This window comes from Gymnodraco acuticeps, unplaced genomic scaffold (genome assembly GCF_902827175.1).
Source record: "Gymnodraco acuticeps unplaced genomic scaffold, fGymAcu1.1, whole genome shotgun sequence".
Lineage (NCBI taxonomy): Eukaryota > Metazoa > Chordata > Actinopteri > Perciformes > Bathydraconidae > Gymnodraco > Gymnodraco acuticeps.
Window position 1 is genome coordinate 588,526 of NW_022991219.1, and position 18,708 is coordinate 607,233.

Sequence of the window (18,708 nt, forward strand, 5' to 3'; positions counted from 1 at the left end):
ATTGCTCCCATTAAAAACAAAGGAAGTATCTAGCAAGAAACAAATCTCCATGGAGAAAAGCCATGACTGTGAGAACAGCAAAAACTGAGTGCAGAAAAGCTGAACACAGGTGGAGAAAACAAATCTCCAAGTTTACTTCGAAATATATAAAGAGAGACTCGCATCTTTAATCAGGAAATAAAAAAAGGCACGACAGTTCTTTCTTTTCTACCAAAAATAAAAAACAACTCACGGCCTTGTTTTGCTACCGTCGACAGACTCAACCAACCCCCCCAGTGTCTAGTAGCTCCAGAATTTCTATCCACCAGGGCCCTCTGCAATGAATTTTGCCTCCTTCTGTCACTGACAAAAATCATGCAAATAGACAGGCAGTCAGTGCCCTCGCACAGGAACAGCCAATGTTTTGTCCCTGTGTCCACCTAAAGTCAATCCAGACATCATGACACAATTCCATCTGATAAATGCTAAAGACCTGGAAGACATTATCAAGCATCTGAAATCCTCCTTCTGTAGCCTCGGCATCATACCGACAGGATTTTTCAAAAACTGTTTTTTCCCTGCATGGCCTCAGATATACTACCATAGTAAACAAACCTCTTCAACTCAGGTGTATTCCACAGGCCCTGAAAACTGCAGTAATTAAACCACTCCTAAAAAAGCATAACTTAGACCACAACCGTAAATGAATAATTACAGGCCAATATCAAACCTTCCTTTTTTAAGCAAATTGATTGAAAAAGTTGTTTTTCAAAGTTTGAGTCATTTCATGTTTTTTAAATGACGGTTTTTGATGTGTTTCAGTCGGGCTTTAGAACTAAACCACAGCACTGAAACTGCACTTGTAAAGGTCTTAAATGACATTCATTTAAACACAGACAGTGGCAGAATATCAGTTTTAGTATATTAGATTCCAGCGCTGCCTTTGATTACTGTTGACCACAAACATATTTGCTAGACCGTCTAGAAAGCTGGGTGGGAGTTTCAGCAACAGCTTCTAAATTGGTTTAGTACCTACTTTAAAGGACAGAAAAACGTTGTCTCAATAGGCAACTACACATCAACTTTGACAATATGTCATGCGGGGGTTCCTCAAGGCTCCATCTTAGGACCTTTGCTTTTTAATATTTATATGCTACCTCTGGCTGAAATTATTAAAAGAGCGATCTAAGCTATACAACATCTATGCAGACGACACCCAGATTTATTTTTAAAATCACACCAGGAGACTATTCTCGATTAGAAACACTGAGCCAAGTGCATTGAGCATATCACTGACTGGATGGACTCAGTTTTTTGTTTGTTCAGTGGAGAAAGTTCTGAGATCATTGTTTTTTGGAGCACCAAAGAAGGACCGATTAAAGTAATCGCAGAAGCTTTAGTCGGCAGGACTACAAAACCAACTAATAAAGCCGAGAATATCCTAGGGTTGTAGTGATGGACTCAGACCTGAATTTCAACAGTCACATTACAAACAGTCATTAGGTCTGCTTATTATCACCTGAAGAATATATCGAGGATATAAAAACTAATGTCACAACAGGACTTAGAAAAGCTTGTCCATGCTTTTATTTTCAGTAGGACTCGGCTACTGCAATAGTGTATTCACAGGGCTGACAAAAAAAATCTATCAGAAAACTGCCAGCTGATTCAGAACGCTGCTGCACGTGTCCTCACTAACACTAAAAGAGTTGATCACATCAGTCCGGTCTGAAATCTCTACATTGGCTTCCAGTCGGCCAAATAATTGATTTTAATAGTACTATTGCTAGTTTTTTAAATCATTACATGGTTTAGGACCAAAGTATATTGTTGAAATCCTACATAATTACGAGCCATCAAGGTGCCTCAGGTCTTCTGGGACGGGTCTGCTATCGGTTCCGAGAGTAACAACAAAACATGGAGAGGCAGAATTTAGTGTTATGCCCGACACTCTGGAGCAAACTTCCCAAATCATGCACGTCCGCAGAAAACACTTACTATTTTTTAAATCGAGACTCTAAAACAGATCTCTTTGCCGGCTGCTTTAATTGAGATGATCATATTCAAACTCCAGTATGCATTTTAAACATGTATTGTATACCTGTGGTTGTTGTATTTTTTATTATTTTTATTATCTTGCTTTGTAATGCCTGTTGTAAAATGCCATTATATAATGTGTTTTACTGTATTTAATCCTAAAAAGTCTTTTAATTTGTTTTGTAAAGCACTTTGAATTGTCGCGTGCAGAAAAGTGCTATATAAATAAACTTGCTTGCCTTATGCAGTCAAATTAAAAAACACTGGGTACATCACTGTTTTCTACATCTATTTGTATGATGCTGTGAGTTTTAATGCACTTATTAATTATCTCTCTAATGGATCCTAACTCTACCGTAATTCAGTGCTGAACCAAGCCAGCAGTGATCCCTTCTGTTCCATCATCTACAGGCTTTACACTAGTCTCAGATTGGCAGAGATGACTATAGCCCATACATGGCCAGAACAGGCCATACTACAAAGTTCCTGGCAGCGTAATGTGGAAATGGAGCAGTGACGAAAACAGCCTTTGCACTGTGTTGTAGGAACAAACATCTGAGCTGGCTCTTTAAAAAAAAAATGTTTTTGTGTGGGTGGAACAATGTAGATAAAGCAACCCCGCATGGGTGCCACAATCTGCCAAGGCCAGACTACCGACCGGCTCGCCTTGTGTGGCATCGCGTATGAGCACTGAGATGACACATCAACTATTGTCTATATTTAACTTACTGGACGCTTCTCTTTCCAATGTTCCCATCCTTTTAGAAGAGTCTGCCAGGGACATTGGTGAAAAAACAGGCCGAGGTGATGTGTAATTACGCTGAATGGATCCCGCCTCCCACATCCTTTCATTGTACCTACACCCTCGGAGATAATGAAATGGAAGGCAAGCTTTTTTTTTTTATATTTACCATAAATCCTGCCAGTCTAGCCGCTCTTATTTATGGTGTCAAAGAAAAAACCCTTAAAGGCTGGACCCTTAAAGCCTGAAAAGTCACGGAACGTAAACACCAGCAAGCATCCTATGTGGGTGGTGAACTCAATCTGATAAGGGCTTCTAAGAAACCAGTGTTCGCTCTCTTGAAAAGACGGTGTGGTAAACCATCACAATCCACGCTCTGCTTGAATACCCCACATATCTTTTGCTGTAGATACTATCTTGAATGCAGAAATATAACTCAGAATAGAACTGTGATTGGGCTGGAAAGCTACTGAAAGGACTCCTTGTTTGGCTGACATTGTTGCCACTTCCACGTACAAATTAAAACATTTATTTTCATCATGTTTCATTGTTCTGAACTTTTGACTTCTGCCTGCATGCAACCTTGCGTGTTCCTGTAACTCGAAGCCCTTAGCCCGTTAACCAAACTGTTGCATAACTTTTAAGAGGGGGGAGACCTTGCAGGGAGAATTTCTTTAACTGAACACAACTAAATCTCCCCTTACTTCTGATTGAAGAGGAAGTGATTTTTTGAAGATGTCAAAACGTTGGAAGGGCAAAATGAAAGTAGGACATGATGGACTCTCTCACATGTCAGGGCAGGGTGTGTTCAGGTGTGACCTATCATTGTAAAGGTTGAAATGTAATGCCAACTCACCTATTCTTCTCCAGCTCATTGTGTGTGGACCTAAGGAGACAGAAAACAGAATTTAAATAAAGAGCACAGGTGGATGTTTGCTTGCTCAACATGCAAAGCACAACCCTACAGTATCTGTTCCTCGTGGCAATGCACTCCGTTCAAGGAAATAAAGCAATAAATAGAGATAATAACTAAAAGAGCTAGACAACAACCAGAGCCAAGATTAGCACAATGAAATACTCAGTGGAATTTGACTCATGAATGTATTATTGAGGCCCAAAAGAGAACAACTCTAGGCCCATTCCATTGGAGCCTTTACACCAACAGACGTAACTGTGACAGGCGGGCCCTCACTGTGGCATTATACGGCCTCTTCCTCAATAATGCACGGCAAAGCTTTGTGGGAGTGTGACACTGCAGCCACTACTGTGCATGTAGGTGCGTGCAAGCATGTGCTGCTGGGCAAGTACTAGCATGCACCCACACACACATGCGCACACACACAGCAGTGAGGGTTCAGTGCTCTGTTAATAATGTAAAGTGAATCAGCTGTTTCCTAAGAGTCTCTTTGTGTGGCAACATACTGAAGCCCTCCTCCTGATGCTTAAATGGCCAAGTTCCCATCCTACACACTGCACCTCGCCTAAAGGGGGACAGGTTTTAGGTGGGGTTATGGGCTCTCCTGAGTCATGTACGCAGCACTCTATATTCCAGGTTATCGATACTGCAATACGCTTTCCTCTTATATATTCCTTTTAATACTGAGCTGACAAAACCGCTGTCTTTTTTATATGGAAACAGGAAATATGGAGAAAACAGGAGATAAGAAGGGAAGAGGCATAAGACAGATGGACCACTTCAAGGCGATAGTTCACTGTGTAAAAACTAGCACTGCCTCAGCGGTTGAATTATTTACACTAATAAAAAAACACTGCATGTTTCTAATTCATTTCATGTAGTTGGGTATGCAAGACTGGATGTTAAGTCAACTGTGGAGGTATATTTGATTTAACTTATTCTATAACCTAGTAATCATGCATGACTGCGCTCTGCATCGGCTAACCTGTCAAACATAGAAATCACAAAACTGCTCTAAAACCAGCTTGCTCTCTTATGCTTGGCCACTACTACCCTGATAAATGTTATCTAAGAAAGAGTTTCAAAATGATTTCTATGTAGGGAAAATTATTAGTCACAGCCTTGTGTTCGGTGAAGGCTTTTTACGCGAATATGTAATTACTTTTTAATGGCAGAGAGTCCACTGCTTTCTGTAACTGTGAGTGAGAGCGATAGTTTTGCTAACAGAAGATGAATACTTCGGAGTCTATAATTTGCATCATCAGCTGTCACCGTGCTCACACTGGGCCTGTGTTGCTTGGAAACCATCATCATGGTTTGTAATCTCCTCCAAAACTCAAAGCATTTCACCAGAATCTAATTCAGTGTAGTGTGCAATTATATCATGTTTTTGGGCTGATTACCACTCTTTAAGAAGGAAGGGAAAATGTATTTATGGGGATTGTTACTATTGTGGCCGCATCAAGCATCGTCCTTAGCAACACAATTGATTCAGACAGTGAAGAAGACCGTTTTGCGAAAGCCTCAATTATTTCTCCCATAGATAATAACTTTAGAAAGTCTATCTAAGGGCAATGCTGGTGTCAATTACATTATCTGTTAATCTGCAAAGTAGATACGCCTTAGGTCAGCCTGGCACACCACATCTTATGGCCTCTCATTTGGAGAGATCAATCTCAGACAGCTTGAATTCCCATTGGCTTTTATCATCACACACCACTTCCCTGTCTTCTGAATCAGATACAGTATCTCTGTGTCTGGAGCTCAACAACAATGCAATACAGATTATAGAATGTCTCAAAGCCACACAACTGCAGCATACCTCTTCTGTACACGCGTATATTTGTGAGTCTGTGCGCGAGTATACGCACACAGAGAGTGGGTCAATGAGATAAAGCGACCCTGCTATAAACGGTAGGCAGGAGAGGACAGAGTCAGATAAGCCCATCACTTTAAGCCTCCACACGCTACTGAGAAGGTAGCTACTGTACTGGAGCAGCAGGTCAAACCAAATGTATCTGTACAGTTAATGTAATCATTATGTTATCATATTTCAAAGAAATTAATTTCAGAATGACATGGCAGTGAACTGAACAATGGAATGAAAAAGAAGATTTATATGAATGAGGGTTTAGATAATGTATGATGTCATTTAGGCGCACCATTGGTCGAGGATTCTCTTATTATCACTCAGAGCGCACGCCACGCCGCACAGATAATGTAAATGTATAGTAGATCTTGCTAAAAAAAACGTCTCTGGCTTATCTGGAAATTGTAATAAGGAATTGCAAGGTGGGGACTGTTGCACAATTTTAACAACAGCTTCTCCATTTTCAGCTTGTACTGTATAAATAGGACTTTCCGTGGACGACATATAACGCAGACAGGGGCGGCCCATCCAGTGACCCTTACAGCACTGGGGATATACAGAATAATGTTATTTTGTTGGTACGCAAGATGTGTGCTATTCCAGTGGGAATGATACAAAAAAACGGTATCACAACACGAGGCTGAGAAATGGTGTTTAAATGCTAATGGTGTTACCTCACTGAGTGAGTTGTGAATGTTTCTCTGTTGGGAACATCATTCCTGCAAAGGCTTCTGAATATCTGTACTGACTTCCTGTTGCAGGCCATTTAAGAAGATCTCCTTTTCTCCATGCTTTTTGGTGCCATTTTCTCTCGTGTTTATGAGAATCCTTCTTACCATGCATCTCATTCTCCTTTAGAGTTGTTCACCTTATAGGCTATATTGAGGGTAAAGATGCTTTGTGAAAAGCTTATAGCTCTCAGAGGAATTTATTTTGCATGCAAGATGATTTTGCTTCAAAAACATCATTATTCTGTAGAATTTCCAAATTAGGAGCGACTTCTTGGAGGCTTTATGGAAAACGGCCTATATCTGATGATGACTGTTGCCATGCAGAACTAGGCTGCGTTCTGCGCTCATGATGAGTAATGCGCAGTTTCCTGTTTGTGGCCCGCTCTTACATTAATATTAAAAGGCTCAGAGAGAGACAGAGGGGGCATGGAGCTTGCGTTTGATGTATGACTGTCAATGGACAGATTAATGTAAGCAGCTAGCACGAAGAAAAAACACAATACTATTGAGTCTTAACCTTGTGTTTCGCCTGCTTCTCCTAATACTAAGTGAAAGTAACCATAGCCAGTGAGAGTATTGTGCTTGAAAGAGCTCAGGTTGATGATGTGATTATCAGACGGTGTTACATACGGCTACACAACAGAATAGACCATTACACATATGCTCCAATACCCGTAAGCTTGATGTTGTGTATGATTGATATGCATGCAAAAGAGGACACATAAATGGTGCAAACATGCATTTCTTGATAGGATAAGAGTGTAATAATGGTAAAACTGCATAAACTGATTGACATCATTAATCCTGAAAAAAGGCACTACGTATTGACCTTGGAGGTCTGCAAACAAAACACCAGCCATAAATAGGCCTTTTCCCCTTAGGGCGGAAGGCAAAACTACCCTCTCTTCTCACAGTGTAGAACACATATCCCATAGGATAAAATGAGCAGGGACTACCACCAACACGTAAAATAATAGCTGAAATACAATAAAGCAATAGCCTCTGTGTTTTTAAACCAGTGTGAGACGAGTGCAAAAGATTACATATTACTTTCTTTTCGTTTTTAGCTGTCACTTTCACCGCGGTCCCTAACCCTAGCACGCACTGCAGTCCGTTTGACAATCAGCTGATGAAAAGCTAGCAGAGCCGTTGAGGCTTCCCCCAAGCCAGTTAAACAACATTGTACACTGTCATGTGTGCACCTTTATATTCAACTAAAACATGTTTTACAAGTTTGAAAAAAATCCATGCTAACTTTTTTATTCAAAAATAGTATTTTCTGGAGCGTGACAAGGTGCTGACAGCCCGATTGTTTAGCCAAACGTTGCGATAAGGGTATTGGCAGTGAGTGTATCACGCATGCTGTCTGTAACACTTCCCAGTACATCACATAAATTATGAAACATGTATAAGTAAGTCAAATATATGCAGTGTTATCAAAGCCCACAATTGACCAGGATTCACATGACGAAAGAGAGCAGTGTCTTACCTATTGTGGTTATTGCTGAACTTCTTGTTTCGAAATTTCCTTTGCCTCTGGTAGTTTGTGTCCTCATTTGATGGAAATGTCCGAAGCATATCCGTGTTCCACACTCTGTTGAAAGTAAAATGGGTGGTTAACAGGGGTTGAGTTTGACTATTTTTCATACACCTATACACGTGGCAACAATCCTTCAGAACTTAATGGGAACACGTTTGTAATGACATCTGCTTATTGTGTGCAGTAAAGGCGTAAAGTAGTTCAAAACCACTGAACATAGCAACTGTTGATGCTGTTTACGGATACATCTCAGCTTCGCCACACACATTTGAACATTTACCTCTATCCTCTCCTCTCTATATATTCGGCAGCTTCCAATAACCGTTGAATATTTATTAATTGATAGCAGTCATTCTCTCCTGGCTGCCGTTGACGTTAGCTCTTCAGGTTACTAACGTTAGCTTCGCAAATAGCACCAACAGCAGATTGCTTTTACACCCAGGGAAGACAGTGCATCGGTTATTACTACACTGAGTGTTATTTGTTTTAAAAAAACACGTCGTGGTTATTATCTTTTCTGTGTCTTCGCTGGCTCATCAGCAGCTTTGGTCGAAAGAAGAGAGGGGGGAAATCCAGTGTTTCGCAAGCTGGCAAGCTACAACCAATCCTTGCCAGGTGTCGTTGTTAGAAAATGTCAAAACCAGTGTATCAAAAGTATTAAAAAGTCTCTAGGAAACACGGTATAAATTGTTATAAAAACGGATATAAATGATATAAAATGTCCCCGAGGGAGCCCAAAGCCACCAAAGTGCTTGCTGCTGCTCGTTTCCTCTCCTCTCCTGTTTGTTTACCTAGCTGCTCAGCTGAGAGGCGGGGACCGTGCTGAGGGAGGCTGGTCCACCGCAATGCATGCCGGGAAATTGAGTCTGACAAACGTGCACAATATTAATCATTGACACATTTTAGCATTCATTTACTGCTATGTGTCAAGTAAAAATAACGCCTTTTATTAATTTATAGTTTTACTGTAACTATGGTGGTCAGACTAAATATTCTGTGGGACAGTGCTACACTCTTACAGGTCACCAGAATGTGGTTATTTTATTCCTGCACAGGGTATCAGGGATGTTTCTGTCAGTGACGACAAGAAGAACACATCTTTTTATTTAGTTTATATTAAATTATAATGTATTCTAAATTCTAAATGTTCTAAATCAAAAGACTTGTGATAAATAGCCCATGACCACATATGTAAAACCACCCAACAACAAAGGATGTAATTTATGCCATCAATCATTAATGGTTTGATTAAAGCGGCTGTTTGATGTGTTAATGACTAAACACAAATAGCCTATTCATTTTGTGTTATTTATTCCTCTCATGCATGCATTCTTCCCAACCTCCTATCTCCTGCGAAAAAAGCCCTACAAATCCCATCATCCAACGGGGCTATGGGTGTGTGGAAGCCGGGCCCAGCAACACATGACGTCGATACCTACCGGGCATCTGATTGGCGGACGGCCTTGACAGGCGTCGAGGGTTGAACTCGCACCTGACCAACCGCGGAGAAGCTTTGCGCCATGTGGAAACCAGTGCCACACGCCCCCAAATAGCAGGAAGCAAACAACCGAGAGAAAAGAGCTGTGCCGCTGAGATCTGCTCCAGTAACATTCCCACGATAGCTTATAATCGTAGGATATAATACAAAATAGTTGTATGCAACCCGCATCAGCCGGTTTGCTCGGCTTTTCTGCACAAAAGGGTAGGGCACAAGGAAATGTATCTTTTCCCATCTTTCTTGCATCATGACTTGTTAAAAGGAAACGAGGACATCATAAATAATACATTTTTAAAAATTCGTTTTTAATATTACATGTATTGCAAATGCCCTGCCATTGAATTATACATAAGGCAAATTGAGAGGGCAATTGCAATCAACCTTATATCGAGCTACCTTTATGGGCTAGAAGTTATAAACATAACGTTAAACGGCCAGGCGACACACTTTCTATAATTCTATATCTAATTCACTATTCAGTTGTGTACTTAAATTGCGTTATCTATGAAGTTGATTTTTTTTTTTTCGATCTAGTCTGCGGGGGCACAATGACATCATCCTTAACTGAGTTGGAGGGCGCTGCAATGTGGTCAGATTGATCATATCGGAGTGGTAGTCAGCATGCACACCCACACAACCAAGCATTGTATCTTATTGCTTTATATGCTGTAGGGAGAAATAACACATTTCTGGGTTGAGACAGAGTTGTGCAGACTCAACGGGATGCAAAGTGCCCAACATGCAGAGGATGCAGATACAAACAGTACAGAAAACACTACAAGTATGTTTATACTCTCCTATAAATGCAAAAGGTATATTAGTACATCAATCATATTAGTCTGGTGCAGGCTCTGCTTATAGCAGGCAGTGGTGCTTAGTTGAATGAACTCAGCCCTTTGTTGTCTGAGTCTATTGACAATGAAGTCTTGTTTTCCTGAAATTCAGAGGCAAATGACAAGGATCACAACGCAGCACATATAAACTCACTTCCGTCCTTTCTGTCGGCGCTCTCAAGAAACCTAGCAGCCTCCAGCAAAACTTGGACGTTTTTCAGAAAAGTGTTGATCTGCTTCATGTGGGAGTCTTTGGAGTTAAAGACGTCATTGAAAGGGCAATTAGACATCTCAAAATCTTGCTGATCCAATAGAGACGCCTCGGAATCAAAAAAGAACTCCTCACTCTTCAAACTTCCTCTTTGCATCTCACTTTTGGCCATTTTCCCCTCTTTTATTTGTCTGGCTTCTGTTCTGGCGACGTGCTGAGCGCAATACACAGTGAGGCAGCTACCAGTGGATGCTGCTCTTGTCAGATGGTTCTTCTTTTCTTTTCTTGTTTATGAATGCGGGGTGTTAAATGTGGAGCAGTGGCCAATGTCAGTAGATGGTGGTGCATGGGAACACGAGAGCCGGCCCCCCTCGGTCTGAGGAGTCTGCATGGTCCTTGTGCCCGTCAGTGGAGATCTTTCTGGTATATCTATGCAGTAAATAAGAAAACAAATGAATATGCACATTCACATGCCAACGAGATATTATAAATACAAAATAAATCCTTATACACAATCTGATCCTAAAATGTAATGATGGTGTTATAGCAGAAGTAATTGTGATATAAGAAAGCAATGCATATGAAACAGCAACATAGTATTTGTGGTGTTACTATACTGTTACTGTACTGATATTGTACTTAGCCTATAGTAAGTAGCTGATGTTAAAATCTACATTAGTAAATCCGAAATGATGCTCAAAAGTAGATTTTGATGTAAAAAAAACTGCTCAAAAGCTGCATTAAAACGTTATAGATATTACTCATAATCATTGTGTTGGATGTTCTATTGATATAGTACAAGGCTATATTATAATCAAACCATTTTTTCCTTGAAGTAGGCCTATTTGGAGCAAGAACCCAGTAATATAAAGTGAAAGTAGCAATATAGGGTGTGACCTGCATGACTTTAGAAGCATGAGTGGACACAATTCAGACCAGATTGTTTTGAAGGCAACACATTAGAAGTTACATTTGGTAGTAAAGCCCCCAACACTCTTTATTGCAGATAGAGAAATTACTGAAAGAGGCTCAACTCATAACCTGTCATCTTTACAAATCAAACCTAAATCATCATGTAGTAATCAGTACATGTTATGTTACATGTGTAACTAATGTCCTGCAGGTCACCCTTGAAAAAGATATCTTTTGATCTCAAGGGGCTTTCACCTGGTTAAATAAAGGCTAAAAAAAAAAAAATAATATTTATTTATACAGTATAGTTTAAGAGTGCAATTCATTCATACATACACCCCTGTCCATTTAAATATGACAGTTCAAGGGCAGTTACTGTAATTAGGCTACATTACTTATAATAATTAAATAGGAAGTCGACATCTTTGCTCACAAAGCCAAAACATAATGCAAGTGCAACAACACTAGATTATGGCACACATTATGTTGAGAGGGTTGTAACAACCACTCCCCTATTTCTCCAAGCACCCAGTCTTGGGTCAGTCTATAGCCGTAGGTGTTACTTTAGCAACCATAACATATTTCCGGCCATCACAAAACTATGGGAAGTCAAAGCAGAGCAGCAAGAAAACAGAGGATGAAAAACTCATTACACAGTTTTTTTGTTTAAACCTAAAATCAACAATGTGCTGGTAAAGCCTCACTATACAACCTGCTCATTAAGTTAAATATTGTAAGAACAAGCCTTCAAGTTAACTGACATTTTACTAGTTGCCGTACAGTAGTAGAATAGATGCAGTAAAGCGGCTAGAGTATCAGCAAATATAGTTTACATAGAGTGTTTGCTTTTTGATTATCTTAGACTGAAAGACATCAACCCAAGGATAGTTTTCAAATAAATAAATACACAACAAAAACATAAATGTACGTAGTGAGTGAGGGAACTTTCAATACCTATGAGTAGGATAACACTGTAGTGAGTATATACATGCTCCATTATGTGACAGGAATGGCAACTGAAAGATAGGTCCTTAGCCTTGATCTTGTGCCATTCTCAGTAGACCTTTAGCTGAGCTGTTTTTACACTGCTGCAGAGTCCGTTTTGAACCGGAACATGTCGAAGCAGAGGCCCCGTACTCAGCTCAGATACCCCCCTCTGCCACTTCAAAGAGCCAACAGCAGCCCATGACTGTTTGATGTAAAGTTCACAGAGACAGAAACTTTCAAGTCCAACGCACAAGGGAATCTCTGAAGGTCCCTGCCGACCCTGCCCCACCTCTCCACCCTCGGTGAGGGGTAGCTGCAGAGGAAGCAAACCTATTTGAGTGCGGTCCTGTTTTGAGTTTGAAAGGTGCCCCTGACAGTACACACGCAAAATTAGTGGACAAAAGTGGACATAAAGAGCTCCCCCCATCTAATTTAGGATTTTAGGCAAGCTTCCCCATTTGATTTACTGGTGCATCTTTGTAGGCTGTGTTTTTTAGATTGCCTTTTCCCCCTGTAGTGCATTGCTTCAGGGCACCTTTCCCTGAATGCCCAGGCATTTAATGCAACAGCAGTGATTCAAAGCTCAGCATGACAAGTTGTTTAGGTTTCATCCTTACTTTTTTATTCACAGTAAGCATCACACAGGGTCACAAGCCCACCACGCCACCAGTCAGGGTCAATGCTGCAGAGGGGGAGAATAGAACAATGTTAAAAAGCAGGAGGGAGTAATGTGCCCCATGCACAGTATGAAGGAGACTTAATAGAGAGTAGGGCTTAGGGCTATAGATGTCCTACAGACACATTGTTTGAGGCCTCACCTTACACTGTTGATTCAAACCACTCCTCTTCACGCTGTCTTTCCCATTAAAGGAATTAAAAGGCAAAACCCATATCAAAACAAGGGACACAACCTTAGTCATAAAGTCATTGGGAACAAGCTTTGGCTTCCAGAGGAGAAACAGTGACAAAGGTAAATACATTTTTAATTATCCCAAGGGGAAACCCTCATCTGTATCTTAAAAGGGGTAGATTCATGTCAAAACAATTATGTCTCCCAAATGGAAATGAAATGATGTGCTGCAACAAAGATTGGCCATTAACTGTAATGCCCTTTGATCATCAGTACTTATCAGGGATTCAACTTTTTGAATTACAGGTTACAATTTTCTTTTGAAAGATAACAGTGAAACATTTCCCACAGATTACCAGAGTCTAAAGTGACCAATCAAATGACAAGTATCTGATGCTATTATAAGGTCAACATGTTCAGTTGTCTAAAGCTTTCATTTGTGACCACACTTGTGGACCTTTTGGAAATACTGGAACTGTTAGCGTGTTAACCCACTATACTAAGCTGGTGAAACAGTGTACCTGCTTAGCATTAACAGGTTAGCATTGACTGTGAGCATGTTAGCATGGTGACATGCTAACATGCTCACAGCTCTGATTTGACTGAGCAAAGCCTCCAGAGCTGCTGCAAAGATTATTTGTTGTTTGGTAGAAAACACATAAAATACATGTATTGAAATAGCTGAATATAATATATTTTGCTGATCAACTGACATTTTCATCATCAGTGAAAGTTATTTTAGTGTCATCTGGAGAATTTGGAGAAAGTGACAAGAGGAAAAGCTGCAGAAGAACATTTGAAAATGATGATGTTATGACGCCAGTGCCAATACATGATTTATCATAACAGAGGATACGAAACCATTTATGAGGCATAGTGAATATTTATATAATTGCATTTTTTGACTGGGAGAAATGACAGACTTTATTTCATTGGAGACATTTTGGATCATCCCTGAGTCAACATCATCTATTCTGTCTCTGTGGATTGAGGACATAATAACTTCCCGACAAAATAAACTCTCAAATCAAATCAAGGCGGAAGAGTAGGTATGTGAGACACATTGACAAAAAAAAAGAAACGTTCAGCCATAATGGCTCTCTATCGTCCGTTATTGCTTCCTGTGAAAACTCACTGACATTTTCATAAATGTCACAGATTTACATCCTTCTCAGAGGACCACTTCAAATGGTGGTGTTCACGGGTAATTAGGCAACATCCACAACGTGCACCTCGGGAGGTAGAGCAGGAGGAGACAGAAAAAGGGGGACTGAAGAAGAAGAAAGAGAGTGAAATAGGTTAAAGAAGTAGAGGGGGTTGTTGAGAGAATATCATCACATTTCTTCACAGTAAACATGCGTGGCCCTCCAAAGTGAACCCTTTGTCCTGGCTGTGGGGTGTTGAGATTTGAAGGGTGGCCATTCATACCACTGACCTTTTTACAGCCTTTTTTCCTGTCTGTTTAGCTTTCCAAAACGCCAGAAGCACCCTTCTATTCCTCATTCAGCCAGTTGACCTTTTGACCTCGGCCTATGCCGTTTCAAAAAGGTAGATGAGCAAAAGTACTTACTTTTATTTAACGAAAGAGGAAAAACACACGCCAAAAATGTATAATGCTGTAAGTACGTCAAATTGAAAGATGAATATTAAAAAGGTTTCGATTGAAGATAGAGCATGTGGGTGTCAGCTGCAGGGTGGCACCACACTAATCAACCTCTCTTTTGTTTTGGCCTCTGTCCACTGGTGTGGTTAACAAGGCCTCTGAAAGAGACCCTCATCCTTAACCGTTATGTCCTCTCCTCATCAGTCACAATAGGTATTTGTTCTCCATGGGAGGTCAAGCCTGACACAAATGCTGAATACATGTCCTGCCTGCCGTTATTTCCCCCCTTCGCAGATCAATTACTGTAATTGTTGGCTCACATGCAAATCTGCAAATCCCAGGTCGATTAGTCCCAAGCTTCACAACAAATAGCCATCATTGTATTTCAGTTACATCCTATTTACAAAACTCACTGTGCAAACTGACAGCAAGCTAGCGCAGGTGCGTGAGTGTAATTACTGCTCAAAACACCGTCCATCAGATAGAGGCAACGCTTTTCAAGAAAGATGTCCGGGTAAGAGTGACAAAGCATTTTTTCGTGGGAGCCTCTTCAACTGACCTCGTGTTGACACCGTGGGCTGCTATGCTACTGTCAGTGTGCTTATTTTCCCAAGGGCCCAAGAGCTGTGTAGTTCTCTGCTTTGTCAGGGCTTTCTGGCCTAGATACTAATCTGTCTTCCATCAAGATTGCAGTGTGGCTGTTCTTTTGTTTGGCTCGAACCTTGCGGCCGTTTGGGAAAGGCTTCCTGGGTATTATCTCCAATCCAGGATATTCTCAGCCCTTCCCTGTGATACAGTATCAAAACAACACATTAAACAGCTGCACCCCACCCCGTTCCTCAAATCAGCGCTACTGATGTGAACACTTCTGCACCTCTCAATCTCAATTCTCACTTCCTGTGTCAACACTCTCCCAGGTGCATATTTTCACTATTTGGTTTCATTTTTACTTCACTGCTTTGTCCTACGATTAAATATTACACTTGAAACACCCACGCAGCACCAAGTCTCTGACAAACATGCTGACAAAATGACAGGGTGGGTGAAACATAAACCTGTTAGACGACAGACTGCTGTTGCCCCTCCCAAGGCGAATGCCCTTTGGCTCTTGGTGACCATTGTTCCTCTCTGTTCCCAGGCACTGACATCTGGTGACAATGGCCACGGCGGGAAAGAGGAAAGAGAGCCTGTGAGTCCGCAAAGATACATACAAACACACACAAACACAAAGACACACATGTGTATTTGCAGACATCAGAGAAACAAACAGACGTGGGTGAAACAAAGGGCAGATTGAGTTAACACACATGTGCACATGCATACGTATGAACACACTGAGGAAAGGAAGCTGCTAAATCCCTGCACAAAATGAACTTGAAGTCGAGAGCTGAACCCAAAAAAGAATGATAACACAAACAAACACATTGGCAGACGATTACGCACATTACTCCCCCAGGCATGGAGGGCGAGAAACAGAGTGACCCCACACACACACACACACACACACACACACACACACACACACACACACACACACACACACACACACACACACACACACACACACACACCACACACACACACACACACACACACACACACACACACACACACACACACACACACACACACACACACACACACACACAGTAATGCCAACACGTCAGATTTGAAATGCTTATTAAGAGTTTAAGGGATCACACACATGTACACACAGGGTCACGCAGTTAAAGTGGAAAGTTAGACAGATAGTCAGAGCAGGAGAAACACACACATCCAGCATGTCCTCTCCCCCAGCAACGACACCACTGTGAGTATTGTTTGCTTCAGGTTTCCGTGCTAACCTGTCATTTATCCACAGGGGCCTCAGACTGCTGTCTCTGCAGCTCCACTGGAGGTGTGGCACCGCACCCCCCCCCCCCCCCACCGCCACCCGGCTCTACCCAGTGTCTCTGATGTGGGAGGCTGCCAAATTAGCCAGGAGAGCCTTGCGGCAGTGTGTCTCCTCTGCAAATTAGAGGAGAGAGCGGAGGAAGACCAGAGAGAGGGCAAACACAGGACAGAGCGAGAGAGAGATTGCAGGTTCAAAGAGCTAATGACCTGCATACGAGTCGTGCACAGGGAGTTGAGCGAGGAGTAGACATGATCTCATCCCATGTGCTTGTTAGTACCTGATCAGACAAGGGAGTGACATTTGGTATACAAAATAGTATATTGAAAGATTGTTGACAACTAGCTTTGCTCACTTAACAGATAATAACAACAGTAATTATGTGCTTATACTTCTTTCATGTCCATACTCCAGCAGAGCAGGTTTACGACTTACTTGGTGTGACAGACAATATGACAGCTCTGTCTTTGAGCCCTAAAGCTGTGGGTATTTTCTAGGTTTTATCAAATAATAAAAGTTGATGCCATGTCTTAAAAGAAAATAATCCTGGTGATATCTTATATTTTTTATATTGTCAACAAATCCCACAAAAATGCCCAAACCAATAATGTGTTAGTCTGTGTTTTATTTGTTCTGAAAACCCTGTCTGTCTTTCAGAAAATCCATTAAGTTTCCTGAAAAAGCGAGGCAATGTGGTTTCTAGCAAACATTAGACAAAAAATGTAAATTGTGCACTATTTACAGCAGTGGATTCATACAGATGTAGTGCTATAGTGTGGCAGTATTTACAGCAGCAGGACAATGTATGTGAGATATAATTAAAATACACAACATTGCCCATGTTTATCATAGTGAAGGAATTTTTCAAAAGTATGTATTTTAAATAGTTGTTGGACAACAATTATGGGTAAAAGGCACACCTGTCCTTTTAATATTGAAAATCTTAAGTTCAAAACTCCAATTAGAAGCAGTTTTTATTTCTTGACAAATAAGGCATGAAGCCGTAAATGGCCGATAATAATCATGCAGGTTTGGCATCATCTTCGTGGAAAATGGTTGTCAAATATTGTCTTTAAAACAGCTGCCAACAAGAATTCTTAGATGTTTCTTCAAGTATCATTATTAAGATGTGATCGCATGCCGATTAGTTTGCATATTAACATGCCGCCAAGTGCATTTCTTTGTTTTCGTGTTCTGATGAAAGTATTAAACATGCACAACATCATCCTATCCTCAAAAAAACACTATGTGCTAGCACACAAACCACAAACATGGCTTTTGTCCACAACACGCTATCATGCAAGCACGATAACACTCTCGCTCTCAATTTCCTTCAAGCTGTAGACAAGTAGACCTCAGGAGACGCACGGTGTGATGATTGTGTGCACTTAGGGAAGCTGGAGGGGAGGTGTGAAGCTAGAAGAGTAGAAGATGAAAAAGGAGAGGCTGTGGGAATCCTCCCTCTGTCGTTTTCACACTGGTTTCCTGTTGTCACCGCTCCCATTTCCTGTCCCAGAGGAACTCTGTTTGCACATCCCACAATTCACCATTTTGTTTTTTGTTTATTTCCCCTCCTTGTTGGCTTAACCTATTATTAGTTAAGCCAACATGGTATTTCTGCCTGAACAAAGAATAGACTGTAGTCTCTGTGTCAGGAGTCTTGAAGGATCTACATTCATCACATTTGTTAAGTATGACCGTTCACTTGCCAATCAAATTACTTATCTGATTGGGTGAACACACTGAACCCAATGCATCACCCCTTAATCTCATCTCCCCTCCACCTACGTACCTCTATCCATACTCCCTTTTCTGTTCCTCTACTTCTTCCCTTCACTGCCCTACCTTCCTTCCCCCCAGGGTCTGTATCTCCTCCTTTCCTTCCCCTCCTTGGTTTTCTGTCTGTGTTGTAGTGCGGGTGGGGTTGGATGGGGGACGTGGCTTGGGATGGGGGTGGGAGTGTTCAGTCTGGCTGGGGATGCTGCCTGCGAGAGGAGCAGTAACCTTTCTTTGGGTCCTTGCTGATTTCATTATTTTCATTATTGGGAGACTTCCACCGTAGCAATCCCATTAGGATAAGACGAGGCCCAGAGGAGGGGACGCGCTGT

The 18,708-nt window shown here is 41.2% G+C and overlaps 1 protein-coding gene and 1 long non-coding RNA gene across 2 annotated transcripts in view; one reads left to right on the top strand and one right to left on the bottom strand.

The window, feature by feature from the left end:
• mxi1 (max interactor 1, dimerization protein) overlaps positions 1–10,684 on the bottom strand; it is a 33,126-nt gene extending 22,442 nt beyond the window's left edge. Inside the window, 4 exon segments of the mRNA XM_034239169.1 lie at positions 3,615–3,644; positions 7,765–7,844; positions 7,846–7,867; positions 10,297–10,684. Of these exon segments, the coding sequence (XP_034095060.1) occupies positions 3,615–3,644; positions 7,765–7,844; positions 7,846–7,867; positions 10,297–10,529 (365 nt within the window). The 5' untranslated portion in view covers positions 10,530–10,684.
• On the top strand, positions 9,378–17,737 carry LOC117561636. The gene is made up of 3 exons (XR_004571413.1): positions 9,378–9,517; positions 15,848–15,898; positions 16,571–17,737. It is a non-coding gene; the product is annotated as an uncharacterized LOC117561636 (long non-coding RNA).
• Positions 17,738–18,708: the final 971 nt, after the last annotated feature.